This window comes from Eptesicus fuscus, chromosome 23 (assembly GCF_027574615.1).
Source record: "Eptesicus fuscus isolate TK198812 chromosome 23, DD_ASM_mEF_20220401, whole genome shotgun sequence".
In the NCBI taxonomy this organism is placed as follows: Eukaryota; Metazoa; Chordata; class Mammalia; order Chiroptera; family Vespertilionidae; genus Eptesicus; species Eptesicus fuscus.
This window is the reverse complement of record NC_072495.1, coordinates 19,516,442-19,537,978: the sequence shown is the minus strand read 5'-3', so window position 1 is coordinate 19,537,978 and position 21,537 is coordinate 19,516,442. Positions and strand designations below refer to the sequence as shown.

The 21,537-nt window shown below is 52.2% G+C and overlaps 1 protein-coding gene across 4 annotated transcripts in view; it reads right to left on the bottom strand.

Annotated features, from left to right (window-relative positions):
• Positions 1-2,162: 2,162 nt before the first annotated feature.
• Positions 2,163-21,537, bottom strand: part of NTM (neurotrimin) — a 390,721-nt gene continuing 371,346 nt past the window's right edge. The window contains exons 5-9 of one of the 4 annotated variants that reach the window (XM_054712490.1): positions 20,685-20,805; positions 16,172-16,323; positions 13,048-13,083; positions 7,188-7,220; positions 2,163-2,260 (exon numbers count right to left, since the gene is read on the bottom strand). In XM_054712490.1, coding sequence (XP_054568465.1) covers positions 2,163-2,260; positions 7,188-7,220; positions 13,048-13,083; positions 16,172-16,323; positions 20,685-20,805 — 440 coding nt within the window. The remainder of the gene's footprint in view (positions 2,261-7,187; positions 7,221-13,047; positions 13,084-16,171; positions 16,324-20,684; positions 20,806-21,537) is intronic. The other 3 variants (XM_054712491.1, XM_054712492.1, XM_028146881.2) reach the window with 3 other exon arrangements.

Genomic DNA, 21,537 nt, shown 5'->3' with positions numbered 1-21,537 from the left:
TTGGAGAGCAGGCTTTGAGGGAAGAGTCCCCAAAACATCAGTTGATGGGACTTGGGATTATTTAATATCAAGCCACACTGTTTCAAGTCTTTCCTTTCCTCTTTCATGATGGCTGCCCTGGGCTGCCTCCTGGAAATACTCTCATGGGAAAGTCTGTCTTAACTAGGCTTGACATTGTGCCCAGGTTATGAGGTGAGCTGCTTGGACACTAGCAGGGTGCAGCCGGCCTCAGCCAGCATTGGAGACACAGCTCCTGCGAGGCCCCCCTCCACCCCCCTTGCTTCTGTTAGGAGGACAAGGGGTTTCTGACTGTTCTGTCACCCGAGCTTTAGGGTCCACAGAAAGAGCCCAACTCACCCCAATAAGGGGCTGAAAGAGCAGTTGCTTGAGTCAGGAGCCTGTCCCCCTCGGTGTCCTTCACACTGGAGCCAGCCCGGCTCTGCTCCCCCCACCCCCTCACCCCCCTTCAGAATGAGGCACCACACCAGGTGAAGAGGGACATGGAACACTTTTTAATGTCAAGTCAGAGACAACCCCTCCCTCCCCGAACCCCAATCCCACTTTCCCTCATCACACCCAGGACCCCTCCCCGAGGCCTCTCTGGTCCCCAGACTCCGGAGGGGGGGGAGGAAAAAAGATTATCTAAAAACTGCATTTTCTTCTCTTTCATACACACGCACACACAGGTGGGAAATTAAATAAAAGAAACCAAGAGGGTTCAATTCTCCAGTGGTCACAAAGGCATCAGAGATTCCCATAGGGCTCGAGCGAGTGGTTACTGGCTGTTTAGCTGGTTCGGCGGCGTGTTTGTGCGGGATGGAGGGGGCGGACCCCCCCCTGGAACAGAGGCTGCGCCCCGTGTTAGTGTCGTTTTCTCGTTTCACTTCGTATAAATGTCTCTGACATGTGGATAACGCGAAAAAGAAAAAAAAAAAATAGAGGCAGGAACCGATTACACAAGTACCAGTAAACTCTATCATCTTTTAGAAGGTCAACACACAGCTAACGCCATATACAGCATGCAGTAATGTCTGAGAACGGACCTGCTGAGAAAGAAAAGGGCTAGAACTCTTAACAAAAAAAATATATGTATATATATGTATATATATACTGTATAATATATGTCATCAAAAGAAGCAGAGCCAACAAACGCAAGGTCAGGTGCAGACCCCCCTTCCACTTCTAAACAGCACGGAGAAGCCTAGTCGTGTCTGCATTAAATGCCAGGATGAGGGGAAAGCTGTAGCGCTGGTGGACGTATTTATTAGTTAAATCATGTGTGTGTGTGTGTGTTTTGGTGGCTTCGCCAAATCCTCACCGGGCGGTTAATGCCCGGCGTGGGGTCCACCAGTTGTAAACCTAGTGAAGAAGTGCACTATTCATTTTCATCTTTTTAACAAACATACGTCTCGTCACCCCTTTCATGTGTGTGGTGTGTAGCTTGGCCTTGCTTTCCAGCTAAGTCCTAGACTCGGGTCAGAAAAGAGAATTAATAGAATTAATAGTGAACCGGAATCCCTTTATGATCCACGATGCCCATGGAGTGAGAGGAACGCAAAGGTGGACGGGGTCTGTGTGACTGCTGACTGTGGGAGTTGGCTGCTGGCAGGCTGTTTTGTTTAGTTTCCTTTTTATTGATTTGCTTTTGAAATTTGCGTTTCATAGCACACACGACAGTGGCACAGTCTACAGCAGGGCCCCCCCACCCCCCCGCGGCACATCGGGGTGCACGCCTCACTCTGCGTTCGCTTCTAGTGACGGATTGAATTTGGGGGATGGCCGACTCCAGAATTTTCCTTGGCAGGGGCCCTGGAGTGGGCAGAGCCCTCGGCCACCCCGGGAGCAATGCAGCTGGCGGGTGGGTATCCAAAGCCGGGGGTGCGCTCCTCCCATTGGGGAAAAGAAAGAAAACTCAGCTGTACCTACATATCGGCCCGGCCTGCAAGGCGATCGATTCTCAGTGTCCTTTTGAAACGCGTTTGCCCAAAATGTTCTTTGTTCCCCTCCCTCGAATTTGTGTCCCAATCGTCTGTGTCTCGGAATGGCGTTGGATTACATCTTAGTTGGAAAGGGGTTTGCTCTTGCTGTCGGAGGTGCCTTTGCTGGAGGGTTGGTGGTTGCAGTGGCGGCAGCTTCCCCGGTCCGGGGGGGTGGCACTCGCATCAAAACTGGAGCAGGAGGAAGACCAGGAGAGGTAGCAGCCAGAGGCAGCCCGCCCTCCTCGGCGTCCCGTTGCTCACCTCGCTGACTGCGCCGGGGCCTGTGGAGAGAGCACAGGAGTCAGGAGCAGCCGGCAGAAGAGGGGATGGCCGTGGCCTGGCCGGCTGTCCTTAGGCCTCACCTCGGGTAAGCCATCTCTCTAACGGGGCGCATCTGGGTTTGTTCCCGCTCTCTAGGTAGGGGCTGCGTGACAAATGGGCCTTCTATAGCTTCTATCCCGTGACATACACTGCATAATGGGGAGTTTTCCCTGGCGAGGAGAGAACGAGGCTCAGGTTCAAGTGTGCTGGTGGCCACGGCGCCTTTCCTGTGTACTAGGCCAGTGGTCGGCAAACTCATTAGTCAACAGAGCGGCAAACAGCGGTTCGCGAGCCGCATGTGGCTCGTGAGCTGCAGTTTGCTGACCACTGTACTAGGCTAAGGCTATAGCTTAAGGTCAAGTTCAAGGTGGCAGGTGTATGAATAGCCCACACAGCGCTTCAATAACGTAAGACCCCGCCCCAGCATCCTGTGCATCATCACTCAACCACTTCTGTGCACTGCCTGCCTCACCCTTCCCATCGCCCTCCAGCGGCTCCACCTGTTACCGGAAAGCACCTGTTGGACACCACAATCTGCCTCCCAGCCTCCTCCTGCCAATCACCACCTCTCAGGGCAGAGCCCGGTGTCTGCCTGGAGCACTTGGGCTCTCCCCATCTGGCCTCGGTCATAGCAGACCTAGCTCAGGCATCACGCGCCTGAAAAGCCAGACCCAGCTCCCAGGAAGTGGAGGTGGGAATAAGGGAAGACACAGGTGGCCTTTGGCTGTGGCCATGGACGTGAGGGAAGGTTTAGGTGGAGATGGGGAGGTGGAACCGCGTGGAGAATGTCTGTGAGGGGGATGGCACCTGCCCCTGCGAGGCACACACCACCGGGCCTGCTGACACACTCTGGAATGAAGCCAAGAATGAAAGGCAAGAAAACTATGCGGTCAGAGAATTCCCCAGTAGCTTTCCAATCACCATGAAGCATAAGCCAGGAGGCTCCCTGATCCCGGGGGGGGGGGGGGGGGCAAGAATGCCCACAACCGATGGAGCTACGGTTCATGACCAGCACACAGGAGTGATGAGGCCCAGACCAATCAGGCACCCAAGACAGAGGTGCCTTCTTAGGCTGTGCCTGCATGCTCGGCTGGGCTGAGTTTGATGGGACTCTGTCAAGCTGGTGTCCCACTAAGTGCATGTGCTCCTTGGGACCCTAAAACTCGTGGCTGGGAAGCCCTGCCCATATGGTTGTGGTTGTATTTCCTGGGCCTTGGGGAGAAATCTCTGACTATGGGGCAGTGGCTACATCGTCATGAGTTTGAAGTGCAGCATGCTCTCCAACCTCCTGTGTCCTGCTGTCCAGGACATGATATTCCCAACGCCTGAGTTGCTTGGCAGTGCGGGTTCTCATAAGGAGAGGTACAAGGGGGGCTATTGACTCTCCCCGCTGCAGGGAGCAGACCTTCCCAGCTCCCCAGAAACAAAGGCCTCTGCCAGGAAGGGTTACCTACGTCACTCTGTCCTCGGTGTGCTTTGGAATCCCAGGGGAGAAGCCTCACCCGGTGGATACTTCTAGGGCAGTGGTCGGCAAACTCATGAGTCAGCAGAGCCAAATAACAACAGTACGGTTGAAATTTCTTTTGAGAGCCAATTTTTTAAACTTAAACTTCTTCTAAGGCCACTTCTTCAAAATAGACTCTCCAGGCCGTGGTATTTTGTGGAAGAGCCACACTCAAGGGGCCAAAGAGCCACATGTGGCTCGTGATTCACAGTCTACCGACCACGGTTCTAGGGTAAGAGGCTCTGATTCCCTCCTGGGAGGGAGCCCCTCTGCTCTGGACCCCCCCAAGACCTTCAGAGCAAGAGCCCAGCCTGAGGCCGACTCTAAGGCAGCGGTCGCCAACTAGTGGTTCGTGGGGTCTGAAAGGTTGGCGACCGCTGGTTTAAGGAAACCTTAAGAGTCTAACATGGGTTTCGCAGTCCATGGGACCAGCAGGCCTTAGTGGGAGCCGGGCTCCATGTTGTCAGGGCAGAGGTAGTGGCTGTATTCCATTACCCCACGTGCTCAGCACACCTGGCATGCCGGGCCCCACACGCACTTATGGGCACATGGCTATTCATCTCTTGCTCCACTTCACACTCACACAGCTTTGAGACCCAGCCCCATTCATGCCAGCTCACTGCTCCCTCTCCCTCCCCTGGCCATGCCTAGAAGAGGCCCTGTGGGGACAGGGAGGGGAACACAGCACAGTGCCCAGCATGTGGTGCTCTCCTGCATTCCCTCCTTGCAGACCCCCACCCAGGGGAGATGCAGGGCCTGGCTCGTTACCTTACCCTGAAAGGAAACCTTGTTTGGGGGCAAGGGACTCTGCAGCGTGCAGGGGAGGCTGTTGTGACTGGTGCCCCCCGATCCTGGGCACCTCGCCTGGCAGGGTGGTCTGCAGGTGCTCCTCTGGGCTCAGTCCCATGGCCGAGGGCCTGACAGTCCCTCTGTGGGCCTGCTGGGCAGCACCACAGAGAGCCCATCAGGAGGGGTCTCCACCTGTCGTGTCGAAAAACTCTTCCCATAGAAAAAGGAAAAGGCCATCAAGTGCCCAGAGCCTCCTCTTGGTGCACTGTTACCCTGGACAAGCTTTGGGGGCCTCTCAAGCTCCTGTCTCCTGTCCCAGACCCACAGGGAGCTGTCACTCACAGTGGGGAGCCTCATCCAGTCTGCGTTCACCCCGTCCACACATTATCCCCTCACCATAACCCAGTGATCAACAAACTGCGGCTCGCGAGCCTTGGTTTGCCACTCTGTTGACTGAGTTTGCCGACCACTGACCTAAACTCTCGATTCCAATAATTATAGGCTGTTGTTGTTCCTTGTGATTAAGCCCCTATCTCAGTGGTCGGCAAACTCATTAATCAACAGAGCGGCAAACCTTGGCTCGCGAGCCGCAGTTTGCTGACCACTGCCCTAACCCATCCTCTTTCCAAAGCTGCACTGGAGGAGGAGACAAGCAGGGGTTCCCACACATCCTCTCCGAGGCGGCCAAACAGCTCTCCTGTCCATCCCATGAAGGTTCACACTCAGGCCTTGACCCCCTCAGGCTTATTCTTTATAATTCCAAGGTCATGTCTCTACCATTGCAAATGGATCACACTATAAATCTATTGGATTCCTCCCCCCATCACAAACCTCCCATCTGCCTGACAGAGCGCTCCGCATTTCATAATCTGCTCGCTTTTCTGCCTCCTTAGCCATTCTCCCTGCCATATCTCTTTCAGTGTCTCCCTTCCCCCAACTCCGTGCAACACGAGCTCACGTCACCTATACACACGAGCGTGTACCCGTCAACCATGTTCCTTTCTCTTCTCATCCTCACACCCTCTGTCCCTGTGCCTGAAATGCTTTTTACTCAACTCACTCACACCTTGTTCCAGGTTCTGTTCTGGCCTCGTTACCTCCTCCAGGCAGCCTTCCTTGACGTGTATCACAGCACCACATGCATCCCACTATTGAAATGCCTACCACCCTGCGTTATACTTCTGATTCCCTCTGCTGTGCTGCAAGCTTTTTAAAGCCCCTCGGTGTCTAACAGGGCCCTTGGCGGGTATTCGATAAGTGCTTGTTGGAGGAAAGAAAGAGCCAGAACAGTGCAATACCTGTAGATAAGCCCATATTTTCTCTGTTTTTCTTGCTCTTGAGATTCTACTTAGAGAAGAAAAAAACAACTACCACAAAACAAACTCTTGTCCTGCCTTGCCTTTTGCTTTACCTCAATTTTCTCTTCCAAACACCGTTCCCCTCTTTTCCAATAAAAGTCACTGCAAACCCCTTGGTGGAGGGAGGCATACCTCTGGGTGGGACATCAGGCCGAGTGCGGGCAGTTAGGGGGGGCGGGTTCCAGCCCCAAGAGCCTCATGCACGCTCAGGACTGCTGTCCGCACTCCCACAGGCACAAACTGAACCTCCGAGCTCCAGTGACTGCCGCCAAGGTCCCTCCACTTCTATCTCCAAATGCAGTTTTCTTTCCCACTCCCTCCTCTGCGGGAAATGCAGACTGGAGGGGAGGGAGCACCTGGGCCAGTCCCATCTGGGCACTGGTTAAGATGGGGATCACACAGGCCATCCCGCGCTGCCCAGCACGTGGAAGAATGCTATGACATGACCTTTTGTCCAGGCATTGTGTCCAGTCCTGGAGCAAGGCTCTCCCAGAGCCTTTGTGGCCAGGGTGCCAGCTCTGCCCCTCTAGCTGGTGGCATGGGCCACACCTGTGAGGCCTCCACTCTTCAGCCAGTCACACCTCCACTCCATGCTGGATGCCTTTATTGCCCCGGTCTCACTAGAGAGCTGCAGAGGCCTAAAGAGACTAATTATCAGGACAGTCAGGGTCCCGGAAAACTGTGATGAGTGTCAATTATTCATCAGAAACATCTGCCAGGAATGAAAGCCTCAAGACAGACCCATTTCGGACTAGTGACTCACACAGATCACCCCCCAACCTTCCTTCCACTTTCCTCTTCCTCCCACCACTTCCCTTCCAGTTCTAAGTTAGAGCAAGATAGCGCAGGGGAAAGAGAGGGAGAGAAAGGGGTAAGCAAAGGCAGCATGCAAGGTCTAAGAAGATCGGTGCATTACAGCATCCATGTGCAAGGCAAGAGGCAGGCCTGGTACAGGGGCACCCAGATGTGGAGACATTCCGGGCCCGGCCAGGCGCTCATTAGTGCTGCCAGCAGAGAAGTTAGACTTCTACCAGGGGAAGCTACCCAGGGAGAAGGGAATGTCCCTGGGGATGGGTTAATCTGAATGGACACAGACTCAGCCCCAGGGCCGGGCGGAGGCCCACTGGGCTGCTCCCTGGGGTTAGCTCAGAGCAGAAGGCACCTTGAGAGCAGGCAGAGTTTGGCGTATCCCGTCCTCACCAAGGCAGTAGCTGCCTAGGAAATAAGCATACCAACCTTTCCAAGGGGTCAGGGCTGTAGGTTTCACTTCTAAAAGAAATTAAAAACAAGCCACCGTTAAGGTAGAAAGCAGTCGGAGGTACCTGCTTCGCCCTCAGGGGGTTTGGAGGATGAGCCAGCCCTCTCGCCTTTGCCTCTTGCTGCCCTGACCGTAGCCCAACCCTCATACGTGCTCCCCTCCAGTTAGCTGGAAAGCCAGTGGCCATAATGGGCGAGTTGGGGAAAGATATGAATGATGTTCAAATTCGGCTGCTGATCCAAAGAGCACCCACACCTCCCCCTTCGCTTAGCACGGGACACGGGTGTACCTTCCAGCCTGAGGCTCCAAGCCCATAGATACTTCTTTGTAGAACAACTTCCTTCTTTGGCCACCCTCCTATCCCTTAATTAGGTGAAGTCTATAGGGCTTAAGTATAAAATAGTCACCCACCAATGGATTACTCTACACAATTTGAACATGCTAGTAGGTGCCCAAGCTATGTTTGAGATGTAAAAGTTTGACCAGCATTCATGGATTTGTCTCAGAAACACTGCAGAGCTAGACTGCATGAGCCAGATGAGCCCAGACATTGGCTACATGACTTCTCTTGATGAGTTGGACTATACTGAGCGGGGCCAGAGGGCTTCATCTCTCTGGGCCAACCTGTGGCTGTAAGACCTGCATCTATGTGGCTGCACTTGGACTTGCTGGGACCTGACTATGGAAAGACTGGGGCTGCAGCTCTTCTCTGCTGACTAGACCACCAAATACCCCCTCTTCCTCAACTTCAAGCTCTCGGAACAATCCACAGAGCCGTTTCTGTTGATCACACGTCTTGAGTGGCCTGAAGTGCTGCTAATCTCTCATTGTTGCCCTCCATTTTTAGCTAGAGGCCTCTGTTCACCTTGGATATAAAGAGGATGAAGAAATCATTTCACAATGTATCTAACATCAACGCACCACAATGTACACTTTAAATGTCTTACAGTTTTGTCACTTATCCCTTAGCAAAGCTGAAAAATAAATGAGAACATGATGTTCAAGTCTCTTGCATTGAAGTGATGCCATTCTCTGTGCAAAGATCTCACATGCAGGAGGAAAGACAACTTAGCTATAACTTGACCGCAACGGAAATAAAGCATCTGCCCAGAATCAGAATACATACTTCTGCATTCAAGCTCTCGATCTATTCTTTAAAGGTACCTGCGGTACGATATCCCTCTTGATCTAAGTGGGCATTAGCAACCCTGGGAAGCCACTCTGATAAAATGTAGAGGTGTGGGGGGGAAATCTATGATTAAAGGGTGATTCAGAGATCATCTTCCACAGAGCAGGGTGGCCGAGAAAAGACGGGTGTGCTGGTGCCATGCGCCCGTGTTTACCAAGGACTGTCCATGGAGTGACTGCTGAGCTGCAAGAGCCAGCCCAGAAGTTAAAGAGGGACTATTCTCATGAACTGTCACATTCAGGTTCCATTGACTTGAGTCTCTGTGTCCAGAAGGAGGGTCATGGGAAAGAGGGAGGGCTGTATGAAGAGACACTCTTGGAGGGATAGAGCTGTCACAGGCCTTTGGTCATGGGAAGGAGGGAGGGCTGTAGGAAGAGATGCTCTTGGAAGGATAGAGCAGTCATAGGCCTTTCACCCCTGAACCTGAGCAGAGCAAGTGCAGGGCCATCGAGTGGCAGGTGCTGTTTCGGACTCTGCTGCAGTGAGGACGCAGGGAAGGGTTCTACCTGGCAATCTGTCTTGTTGGAATGCTCAAAAAAAGAAAAAAAAAATTGAGAGCATGTTTTTGCAGATGTGATTTTCTGTAAGGTCAATAAAGCGCTGAAAACAACTTCAGCTGAATTGTTCCTACCCAGCTACTCTCCAACACATGCTACTTGTATGCAGGGCAAGACTTTACGAGATGGTCACATAGGTAAATGCCTGTACTCGCCGCCACACACAACCACATCAAAATTACAACTAAAATACAGAACAGCCGTCATCCAGAACCGCATGAAAGCTGGCTGAGTGGAAGTCCTACAACTAGAGAAGGAAGGAAGCACACAGACTGGTAAGAGGGGCGGAGGCGCGAAACAGACTGGGCCAGCACCCACGTGGGCTGTTTTTTTTTTTAAATCTGGAGGGAGATGATCTCTGCAGAGGCCCCCCAGCGGAGCAAGGGGGCCCAGCACCCCGCACACCTCCCCCCAGCCCAGGATCCCAGACTGGGAAGAGAAGTCCCTATGGGCAGTAAGTACTAAGGGTTGTAAAAACCAGTGCGGATTGGGGCTCAGCAACACAGAGGCTACTGCGAGTTAACCCTTGGCTATCAAGAAAACAACCCCCCCAAAAAAACAGGCCTGTGTTTTCCTCACTAAGAGCTTGACTAAAATGTGTGATTTTCCTGTCAACATATTAATGGCAGGCAAGGTAAAATAGGAGCAAAATATTAAAAAGGTAGAAAAACTGCATGAAAAAAAATCCCAACCCGCAAGCTTCCAAGCCAGTGTCTCTGGTCAACCTACAAAGTAATCTTTTTGGCACCAAAGCCGATGTTCATACCTGAACCCAGGTACCCAGAAGAGCCCAGGGCTGCCGTCTGATTCTCCTGGGCAGGGGAGGGCTGGTTTCAAGTCAGGATGAATAGATAAACCTTCTAGAAAAAGGATAAGAACTTTTTTGTTTTTATACCTTCTGGTATTTAGACACAAGTGCCATAGAAACGCTAACTGCTGGCTCTAGCCGGTTTGGCTCAGTGGATAAAGCATCAGCCTGTGGACCAGAGGGTCCCAGGTTTGATTCCGGTCAAGGGCATGTACCTTGGTTGCAGGCTCCTCCCCTGCCTGGGCCCTGGTCGGGGCTCCTGCAGGAGGCAACCAATCGATGTGTTTCTCTCACATCGATGTTTCTCTCTGTCTTTCCCTCTCTCTTCCACTGTCCCTAAAAATCAATGGAAAAAAATATCCTTGGGCGAGGATAAACCCAAAAAAAAAGCTAAGTGCTAGAGGGCTGGGCCTCATGAACCATCTCTAATCCTCTGCAGGGAAGAAGCCATCCTCTCTCTACTGCAATTTCCCCTCCAGATACAGTGTACTTAGCCCTACTCTTTAGTAAGTTGGTTTGACAGTCACGGTGAGGCTCACAGGCATTAATCAGCCAACCTTTCCCAGCCCACTGATACCATCGGATCTGACTCTGTGCCTAGGAGATAAAAGACAAAGGACCGTGATGGGAGACGAACAGCCACCCAGCAGCTGAGTCTGCAGTGCGGGCCGCTCTCCTGCCCGCCAGCCCGCTCAGTGAGGGATGGCGGCACGTCCCCAAGTCTGTATTTCTCAGGGCAGGAGTCCGGCCCCACCAAATATTAATACGAGAGGGTGACAGGCCATCTGTTGTGTTTGCAAAAGGGGAGCAGAGAAATATTTCAAGGGTGGCAGAAAATGCTGAGGAGGGATGAAATCTTGTACACGAATCTTTCTAGTCTATCCAGAGTGGGGTGGCAAGACAGCTCGGAACGTCCCTTAAAGCCACGCTCCCTGTCAGTGAAATCCATGCACCTGTTCACATCTCGCTTGGTATTCCTGAGACAAAGTGAGCGTAACTTGGGGGGATGCTCTGAGAAAACAGGTAGTTCTCTGTTCTGTGGGAGACTAGCAAAGCCTTTCTCCTTCCTTTCCCCACAGCGATGCATCTCCTAAACGCTAAGGGACCCCTGAGGCTTGCAACCGGCACAGCAATGGTCAGTGACAATTCATTCCCGGCAAACCGCCTAACCCTGTCCCTAAGGCACCCTCTTTTCTCACTTCTCCGTGAGCCTAGGCTCATTTCCCCAGCCCTTTCTTGTTTCACTGTCCCCAAACTTTAATAAACATCCTCTAAAATAAAAGAAAATGCCCAAGATTCAATATTTCCCTAAAATACTCCTTAGTTGTACAAAAGCATCCAACAGTTACCCTGAAAACCACACTAACCCAAATATCGGAATGTTCCAGATGCCCACAATCTACAACTTCTGGCCCTTCTCATTGCTTTGCCTCCACAGGAAGCGTGAGGGTTGAGAGCATCCCGAGAGTCAGAATGGAGACTGGCAGAGAGACCCTCCCTCCCGCGGACACAGTAGACAGCTGTGCACAGCTGCCAGGAGCGAGGCAGGAGGCCTCTGTCTCAGCAGTTGCGGCCTGACAATGGAGTCCCTGCTCGGGTCCCAGCTCAGCGGCCTGGTAGCGATGTGCTTGCTTCTGGTCGGCTTTGTTCCCGTCTTTGGTATGGGACAATGCCCCCTCTATCAGCTGAGTGCACCTTCAGTTAAACGCTAACTCCTTAGCAACCACCACCTGCTTTAAAAGCTCCCGTTCCCCCTGAGGATGAAGAGCTAAGTGATCAGAATGAGCTTAGTGGCTTCTAAAAGCACATCTTGGAGCAGTAGCGTCTTAGCTCCTGTCTCACGCCTCCCTTCTGCCCTCTATGCCAGGTACTGTCTGATGCCCTCGATGTTAGATCTGTGCCTATGCCTCTCACAGAGGCGCAATAAATGTAAGCTGAATCATGCGTTAAACCTGAACGTTTCCATTGAGTTCATTTTTCCTCCCTATTCCGTTCTCCCATTTGTGGTTCATCACCAAGGCACTCTGCATGGCTACGGTGAATAATACAGCCCGAAGTTTTTCATGACAAAAGTATTTTTCTTCATCTGTCAGCCTCCCAGATAATCCATTTCTTCCCACCTCGTCTCCAGCCCTCCAAGCCAAATGCCCTCCTCCAATGACTGCACAGCTGGATGTGAATGGCCGAACAGGCTGCTGTGGGTGAGGTGGGATGAGAAAGGCCAGGGGATGGGGGTGCAGGGTGAGAAAGCCATTCCCCCTCCTTGTCTCCACAGCTGCCTTCCTGCCGGGCTAGCTTGTGGTAGGCAGCGCCCTTAGGAGCGGGACAGCAGCACACACAGCTGCATTCTCCCACTCAGACCACGCCCACTTCTGCCCAAATGCCTGGCCAGAGTCTTAATGGCTGATGCCCTCTAGGCTAGTGGACCTTGAGAGAATGCGAAGGGCTGTGCAAACAGAGGCCAGAGATGCTGGAGTCTTACCCCTGAGCAGGCTCTAAGTGGAGGGTGATGTGAGGGGGCTGGGGAGAAGGGCTGGAGAAAGGAGTTAGTGAACCCCTAGGTTAAACTGAGAGATGCCCTCGTCTTTCAGCTTGCATCTGGAGAGCGGACTTTAATGATTCAAACGCACCGCCCAGTTGTCAAAGCCTTTTCACTTCGCACCCTCAGTTGAATGGCAGAACAACTCTAAGGTACATAAGGCGGATCAATTCCATCTTGTAGAAGAGGAAACTGAGTCTAAGCAACGTTTCGTCTAAGCAACTTGTCCCAGAGCACACAACTGCTAAGAGCCAGGCTTTGAACTAGAAATCAAGGGCATCCCACTCCAGACAACTGCATGCTGACCAGCGAGCATGCTGAGCCATCCCCACCCTCCCCCTGAGAACCTCCCTGGGAACCACATGATGCATTTTAGAGAATATTTGAACTTCCGGTACCTGGTATTTGCCACTTTGCTGAGGGTCCATCCAAAGGACCCGTGCTACGAAAACTGCTCAGTGGGTCGCAGCTGTCTTCCTATTGGTTCTGACTCAGTGTCCCAAACTTGTGGGTCTCTGGGCTTGGAGATGCTAAGGATGTTTCTTTCCTTTCCCTCCACCAACCCCTCTGGAGAAGTGTGGGCAAAGGTGTCACCAACTCCCAGTAACCACCTTAGCTTCCTCTGCCATCTTCTAAGCCACTTGACAGATAGGAGCCTCAGGTAACACACAGAGGGGCAGGGGAAGGGAGCAGGGGAGACGGGGACGGGGAGGGGGAGAAACCATAAAGCAAGGGGGATACTGACCTTGCAACAAAGTTGAGCTTGTGGGCTCATTTAGTTCTAAATCGGGTGAGGGACATACAGGAGAGAAAAATGAAAACAAACACATATATTATATACAGTAGCTATATATTGGCCATATATAGTTTGTATACTGCCTTTCACAGACACCTCTGGAGCAATGGATAAATAAAGGAAGACACAACAACCAAAGGTGGTGGGACAAAATGCAGCGTGGGGAACACAAAAGTCAGTGGTCTATGCTTCCAAACTTGGACGTGAAGGCTGGGAAGTGAGGGGGCTGGAGACCGGCATGCTTTCCACTGCAGACGGTTCCACCCTTAGCTTGTGCCGAGCTGGGTACTGATATGGTAACAAAGGACCAGAGGTGTTTTGTTTGTTTGTTTCCAGATGAAATTTGTCCCCCACCCCCACCCCACTGTTTCACATTGGAAAACCAAGACCAGAAATTTCTGCTCCCAAGGAGGTCCCCCAGGAACCATGGTGAGTCGGGACTACGGGAGCAGGACTCCGAGTCCCTGCCATGCCTGCAGTCTTAGGGACCAGGTGCTCAGAACCCTATTGGTTCTGGGCCCTGAGAGGAAGGGCCACCCTGGCCCCCATTTGGGTTAGATCCCGGCCAAGATGGGATTCTCCCAGCACCAGCATTCCTCACTTTCCAACCTTCAGGCCGGGTGGATGGGTGTGCTTAGGTGATAACGTAGCTGGCTTGTTGTGATGCTATGGAAGAGTGAACCTCCTCACCAAGTTTGCCCATTCCCGTGAAGTCAAGGCTGCCTTGGAACCTGCTGGAAGGCTGTGAGATGAGGGGGTTTTCCAAAGATGGAAAATTACATGGAAACCCTCCTACTCGGGTAATGTGTGTCCAAAGGCTTTGGTGGTGGTGGCCTCGATAATGCGCTCGGGGGCTGCAGGGGCTGCGTGAGGGGCCTGAAACAGTCACCTTACTCACGGACGGAGTGTCACGATTTCCAGGAAACCGTGTCTCCCCTGCAGCATTTGTGTGGTGGGCTCCTCCGAAACCGTCTCTCTTTAGAGGCTAACATACTGGCGTCTGCTTGATTAAGTTGGGAAGATGCTACGAACCTTCCTCCCTCAAGGCTTAGCCTGTAAAGGCCCCGAGACCTCTTGCATGGAAGAGCAAGCCGTGTGTGCTCCATGCCTCTGTGCTTGACCCAGATTTCCTGCACGTGTGTCGGTACTGCTACCTCTTTGAATGTGTTCTTCAAAGAGAGCCCTGGACTGCGGGAAGCTGGGAATTGTAGGAATGCCACACGGGGTGAATGCCCACAGAACGACGGCAGGACTGGGGTGGGCCTGGAGGTGGGGGCGGGGGCTTAATTGCCTCTCGGGGGTCTGCTGAAAAGAGCGGATTCAGGACACATCCTTCGCTGCCCTTCTTGTCACAGATGACAGTTATTGCGCTTTTAAAGTTGGCTTTTTCTTTCTGTTCTCATCTTAAGGGGAAGAAACCAGGGGGATTAGATAGGAGCGATGAAGCCCATTGCAAAACCATTTCATGCATCCAAATCAGAAGAGGGAGGTCAGAGGTGGAGGGAGACTGCGGGACAGGGACCGCTGAGGGTAGAGAGGGCACTCGGGCGGCGGGCGGGAGAGCCAGGGAGAGCCTTAGATTTGCAGAGCAAGGGGAGGAGGGGCGCTTTTCTTTCTAATCCTGGCCCTTCCACTCATGCAGACAGACACCTGCCAAAAAGCCAAAAAGGCCTGACAAACGCGAGAGGCCATTATGACTGTCCCTGTGTGAGGGATGTCAGACAGATCAATCACCCGAATCACAGCGCCCACCGTCCATTCCCAGCACCAGCTCTGGGATCCGGGTGGCCTCCCCTTCCCAGCCCTCTTGGATGAAGCTGGGCTTCAGGGCATGTGCTGGGGAAAAGGAGACCGGATGCAATTTGGAAGCAGAGGTAGGACAATGGGCGGCACAGAGGGGCTATAAGGGACAAGCTGGGTACACTGTGCATGGAGGGCAGGAGGCCGAGCCAGGGGATGCGGGCGAGGGCGAGGTACTTGAAGCTACGGGATTATCTGGGAGTTCTCTGAAGGAAAGGAAGTTATGTTCTTGCCAATCGCCTGCTAACTTCCTCACCTTTCTCTCCTCATCCCCCTGGAGAGTGTGTGTTTGCAGGGGAGACTGGAGGGGTAGAGATTGGGAAAAATGCGCTACCTGAACTTGGCGAGGTCTGGAGGGGTTTGCCACCAAAGCCAGGAGAAATGAACCCTGTGGCCCATGAGGCGAGTCTGCAACTACTGAGGGGAGGAAGTCCTCCCAGGGGCCTGACCCGGCAGATACTCCTCCAGGTCACGCAGGGTAGCTGCTCAGCTTACAGGAGACACCGGCCCCACAAGGGGGCTGGTTCATAGGCCTCCTTTGCTTCCATCTGGCACCAATAGCATCGCCAATGTGCAACGAGTGCCCAGCCATTTGTCCTGCACCCATGGGCCCTTCGCTAAATAGTTGTTGAATGAATCGATGCATGAATGACTATGTCACTTCTGTCACAATGGCGGCTCCCTTGCACACATATTCCTTAATCCAGCCAGACAACACGTTTTCATACAAATGGAAACTAGGGAAATCCCAACATTCTCTGCTTATTCTCCCCCTGCAACTAGTAGTATTCAGGATCCCAATTCAGGCCCACAATTCCACTTTTATACAAAGAATTCCATTTCTCTTATGTCCCAATGGCCAGAAAAAGTTCCAGAAGTGGTTACCATCTCACACGAATTCAGTGAACAAAGCATTGATACAGTAAATGCTCCTCCCTGGCCCTTCACTGCTCCACCCAATTATAGTCCCCATCCTCAGTTTAGGAGATATCATTGAGGAGAAAAAAATTAAATGTCATTTCAGCATCACCAAATCCTTTTCTCCTGTCTCAGGATTTTTCCCATTATAGAATGAAACACAAGCATTCTTTTTAAAAATTCTCCCTACTTCCGGCGTCTCTCTCTATCTCTCTCATCCATCCTTCTTCCTCTTCTCCCTCACCCCTGCCTCGCTCCTCCTGATTCTCTTCTACTTTCCCTCAGGGCCTCTCTTCCCAACTCCTCCTGCTCTGCATGACCACCTCCTTTCTGCCCAGCTCGGGGCTCATCTTACCAAAGAGTGTGATGCTGGCATTGGTGTGGCCGAGCCTGTTGGAGGCGACGCACGTGTAGTTCCCATAGTCGTGTTCTGAGACATTGAAGAAGATGAGCTTTGAGAGGAAGGGTCTGTTTTCCACTTTCACCCCCTTCTTTCCTTCAGCCAGCCTGCAATGAAGGAGAGAGACGAGAGAAAAGAGACAGTTATACTTTTCTCACAGGAAGTGGACTCTGGAATTAGTGATCCCGCCTCCTGACATTATGCCCACTTTCTGTATTCTACACCATAAGTTCACGCCCAATGACTGTAACTTATCTATTTTATGTAGGTGCCTGGAGACCCACGTGGCACTGTGAGGACATTTAACACCTCTGAAGGCAGGTGCCTCCCCGCCCCACACAGTCCCAGCTGTGTGACATTCACGAAGCGCATGCTCAGAAGTATGGACTTAATTGACGTTGATGATGATGATAATGGAAATGGTGATGGTGATGACAACCATGAAAAGAAAAACTCAAACTTCTAAGAGAAGAACAATCTGAGGGGTTTGAAGAAAAAAAAACAACACACCCACAATGCTCTTCAAGCACCTGGGCAATAAATTCTCCCCCTGAGAGTCTGAGGCATTCTACATGTAATACCTGACTTGGGGCTGTGAATGGGATACAAGAAGGAGGGATCATTCTGAATCCATGGGCTCTGGAGGCCTGAGAGGTGATGTGCAGAGTATCATAGCAATTTGCCTGGGAGGGATTAGATACGCCTGAGAATATGACCCCAGAGAGCCAGGACAGTCTCTTGGACAACCCACCATGGCAGTCCCGTATGCCGCAGGGCTCACGTTGGTGGTGGGGGCCACTACAGATGTGCCACAGGTAGCTAGTGAGGAAAGCAGTTAGACACTTGTGGGAGCCATGAATTCTGTTACTGGGTAGAGGAAGAGGATGAGGAGAAAGCTGCTGTAGGGGTGGGTGAGGCCCCGTCTTCTATTGTAGGGGTCGTTAGCAGCAATTCCTATTACGATCGCATGTCTACACAGAAATCACAAGACCAACCCTCTCCTTTTGAAAAACTCTGGAATGTCCTTTTCCAGAGAATGGGCATTAAGCTAACATGTCCCTTTCCCTGAAATAACCTGTCTCCCCAGCCCGAAGCCGAGTCTATGTTTTGGGGAAAAAGAGTACTCGTGGGGGGAACAAATCCTTCTGCATGGATCTTGGGGAGCCTGGTCGCACACTTCAGCGCCTGTTGCGAGTCTGGCTGGGGCAGGATGCGGGCAGAGTAAACAATGTCAAGATGAACACATCTGGGAACAGGCTCTGGGGACATGAATTAGGGCAAATGGCTGGCATCTGAGTCATCACGCTGAGAAAGACAATATTCCGGCGGAAATAGAAAGTGGAGCGCAGCAAGACAATGATGAGAAAGCGCGCTGTAAACTGGAAAATGTTATTCAATCTGATATATTTCTATGGAGTTGGACACGGAGAGCTCCCGCCTGTCCCTGGTCACAGCAGGGCTGGCACAGAGGGCAGCGGCTCTGTCATTATCTGAAGGTGTTATCTCGGTAAGACTGCAGGATGCCTCTCTCCTCTGCCAGACCCACAGCACCAGTGACCACAGAGAAGCCGGGTCTGGCTTCAGTTCCCACCCAGTGTCTGTCCCCAGGGGAGCCGGGGGGGGTTGGCTGGAGGGACTCGCCTAGCTTTTCATTATGTCGATTCTCCTCGGGGAGCCTTTCTTTCTGGGGGCAGTGAACTGGCCTGAGCCCATGAACTTCATTAAAAGGTGAACACTGTCCCCATGGAATGAGGAGTCTGGCTGTGCAGCCAGACACCCGTTCTGTTTCTGGCTTGCTGTGTGCAGACCGATCCTCTAGGGGGTGCTGTGCAAAGAAGGTGCTGAGACCCACCTGTCAGGAGGCTTCTGAGAGCTGCTCTAGCTTTGCCAGTTGGATGCCATTCCTGGGCTGGGGACAAAGAAGGCGGCACCTCATAGCCAGGCTGTGAGTTAGATGTCAGCGCTGTGGTGGGGACACCCCGACCCAAAGCAGGCTCCTACTTGACAGCGCTGAGATGTCTTCAGCTCAAAACAGCGCCAGCAGCAGTGGGCACCACTGGGAGGGCCCACGTTCCCCAGCCACACTGCTTACCAGGCTTGTTTCTTAATGCACCTGGAGGCTGGTTACTGGCTCAGGTCCCCAGGATGGGTGGGCCTTAGTAATGACAGCACCCCGTTTTCCCTCGCTTTGATTGATGTCACACACAATGGCCTGCAGTGACTGGTGCTCTGTGTACTCAAAAGGAGACTTTTACCCTAACGTTTGAGAAAACTGCTGTCCCCATCGCACAGAGTCCCTTGATGTGCCTCAGAAGTCCACTCTCTCCCCGGAAATGTGAGCTGGGGTAGAGCTGGCCTTCCCCCAGGCAGAGGCCACGTGCCCTCCCAGACCTGCCAGCCTCGGTGGCTGGGGAGGACGGGCAGCGACAAGGACCTTGAAGGCAGAGATGTTCTTGTTAAACTGCACGCCTAGAGGACAGACAGCTCATTCGATGGAAGAACACGGGAAATAAATGAGCAGCAAGTGGAAAACCGGCCCGAACTAGTTCAAGGAGAGAAAAGAAGCTGCCATGAGAATTCAGAGGAAGAAAGTCTCCAAGTTGCCAGAGCCACGGGCCTGAGTCCCTCCCGGTGATGCTCCCTGACACCGACTTCCTCCTCCGGGAAAATCCTGGCGGAGAGCAGCCCTCCAATGGCGCAGAGGTCCTGCCAGCACAGCCTCCCTCCCTTCCTCACCGTGGCCACTTCTGCCTATGGTCTGCGCTGCTCGTGTCCACATAGTTTAGGACCCTGCTTTCCCATAAATTTTAATTGTATTTTTTCCTCCATAAAATAAAAATAAAAAAAACACAACAGGATGCAGCTGATTCATTTTGGTGAAGACCTAGACCAGTGGTCGGCAAACTCATTCAACAGAGCCAAATATCAACAGTACAACAATTGAAATTGCTTTTGAGAGCCCAATTTTTTAAACTTAAACTTCTTCTAATGCCACTTCTTCAAAATAGACTTGCCCAGGCCGTGGTATTTTGTGGAAGAGCCACACTCAAGGGGCCAAAGAGCCGCATGTGGCTCGCGAGCCGCAGTTTGCCGACCACTGACCTAGACAATGGAAGGTCGAGGAGCTGACCCTGAGCCCCACAGCTGTTGTGTTTTTCTGCTATTAGATATCCATATAGAAGATCCTTCAATAAGAGGGTGGGGGGGGGGGCAAGTGAAGCCGCATTTCTAAGAAAGACAACTGGGTTTATTTAATGGGAAAACGTCCCTCTTTTCTGCTTGATTCTGAATTCTTGGGAAAAGAGGGAGAGCCAGCTATTCCTTATCTCCTTATTAGATTGTTTCCCTCTTTCTGCCTCAGTTCTTCCATCTAGAAAATGGGCTAGCTGAATACAGTTTGCACTTAAGATGGAAACCCACTGCATGTCTTTGAAAGGATGATGATCAGACAATGAATCTTATGACTCAGTGACTTGGTCCTAAACAAAAACCAAGGGTCGATTCAGAGACCGGAAGAGCTTTTGGTGTGTGACTGGTGGCTGACCCCATAAAGACAGACACACAAGCCCACGAAGATGTTCTACGTCGCGTGGGCAACGCCTGGATCCCTTTGGGCCTGGAATGGCTCACACCTCTCCCCTCCTCCCCATCACCCTCTTGGTTGTTTTCTTTCTCAGCTTCCCGGCCTCTGAAACACCTTCTTCCTTCTCCGCCCCACACACACCTCGGGACTTTTTTGCATCATCCCCTCCCCACTTTGAGAAAAGCGTTCTTGCACGTTGATTTGTTGCTGCCCATCTTAACACGGCGATTTTCCCAGCGGCGAGTGTGCTGCCGGGTGGACCGAGCCGCTGACCCTGGGCTAACGTGCCATTTGCAGCCAATCACAACCAATGTCCCGGTGGCGGCTGCAGCAACGCGAGGGGAGGGACCCCTGCCCTCTCTTTCTCCTACAGTGAACGAACAGCCTGGGCACAAAGGGAGGGCTAACTAGGGTCACGGACTCCTGTAAACCAGTCCTGACAGCGTCTGAAATGGAACCGAGGCCTCTCGCTCCAGCTAACTTCTGAGCCACTCCTAGGGTCCCGAGAGCGTTCCTAACACCTCATGCAGGCCCGGGAATGTGTTAAAAAGAGCTACAGGCGAAACATCTTTTCTTGGCCTATGAGAAATCCACAGGCCTGCCCCTGCTCCTGGCAGCCCTTCCTGTGAGGTTTGGCTTTCCTTACAAAATGTGTTCCTTCAGGCTGGTTAGTCGGTGAGGGCGAATTCTGCATGGCAACGTTGGAAACAAAGCTGAAATGCATTAATACCAGGAAAAGACATGGTTGTATATCGCCTCCCCCTGCTAGGCAGGAGGAGTTCAGGGAGGAATTTCATTTGCAACCACCTGGAACCAGGTACCTGGAGAAGATGCCTTCTTCTTTGGGTGCGGGGGAGAGGGGGGGTGCAGGGAGGGGGTCCTCACCTTTTGTCGTCTTTGTACCACTGGAATTCTGCTGAGGGGACTGCCGAGGCTTCACACTGCAGGGTCCCCTTCTGTCCCACGGGGACGCCTGTCCCCTTCGCTTCGGAAATGTACGGTGGATCTGCAGAGAGAAGACGCCCCGTAGCATCTGAAAATGCCTTCTCCAACAAGGCCGCGGCCTCCCTCGCTGATTGTTATTTTTCACCCTCTGATCTGCCGCGCTTACTTGAGCTGTCAAATTCACTGCACACATTGTGCTGCGGGAACGAAACCACTCGCGGTAGTTCTAAGGAAAACCTTGGTCTGCCTAGCGTGGGATGCTTCTATCCCCTTCTGAACGGAGGCGAATGGCCAGGTGTGCATGCAGGCCCATTTTCTGTTGAAACTTTTTAACTTGCACAGGATGATGCCAAGCCATCAGCCCTCCAGTCCCTGGGCTGGCAGTCAGCAGTTTTAATCAGCCTCATAGAATTTCTGCAAACCAGGTCCTTGCCAGACTACATAACCTCATACTATTCAATCCCCATCAAAAGCGCAGTTGCAAGAATAATATTCATAGAGAATTGCCTGAAGGGTGTACGGATCAGTCATCCTTCTAGGTTCTTCTAAAATGGTTCCCGCATCAACCAGACCAAGCCAGACCTATATCGTTGGCCTACTTGCATTTGAAGTTTTCCCTAATGACGCTTGGCAATTCCAACAGTTTGCAGGGACGGACCCTGGGAAGCAAGCTGTAACAACCGCGCCATTCTATTTAATACAGAAACACTGTTTGCAAATGGTTGACTGCATTTCAAGGTGCTCTATTTGTGGAGACCCTGAAGATAAACTTCCCCTTGGTTTCAGGACCAGG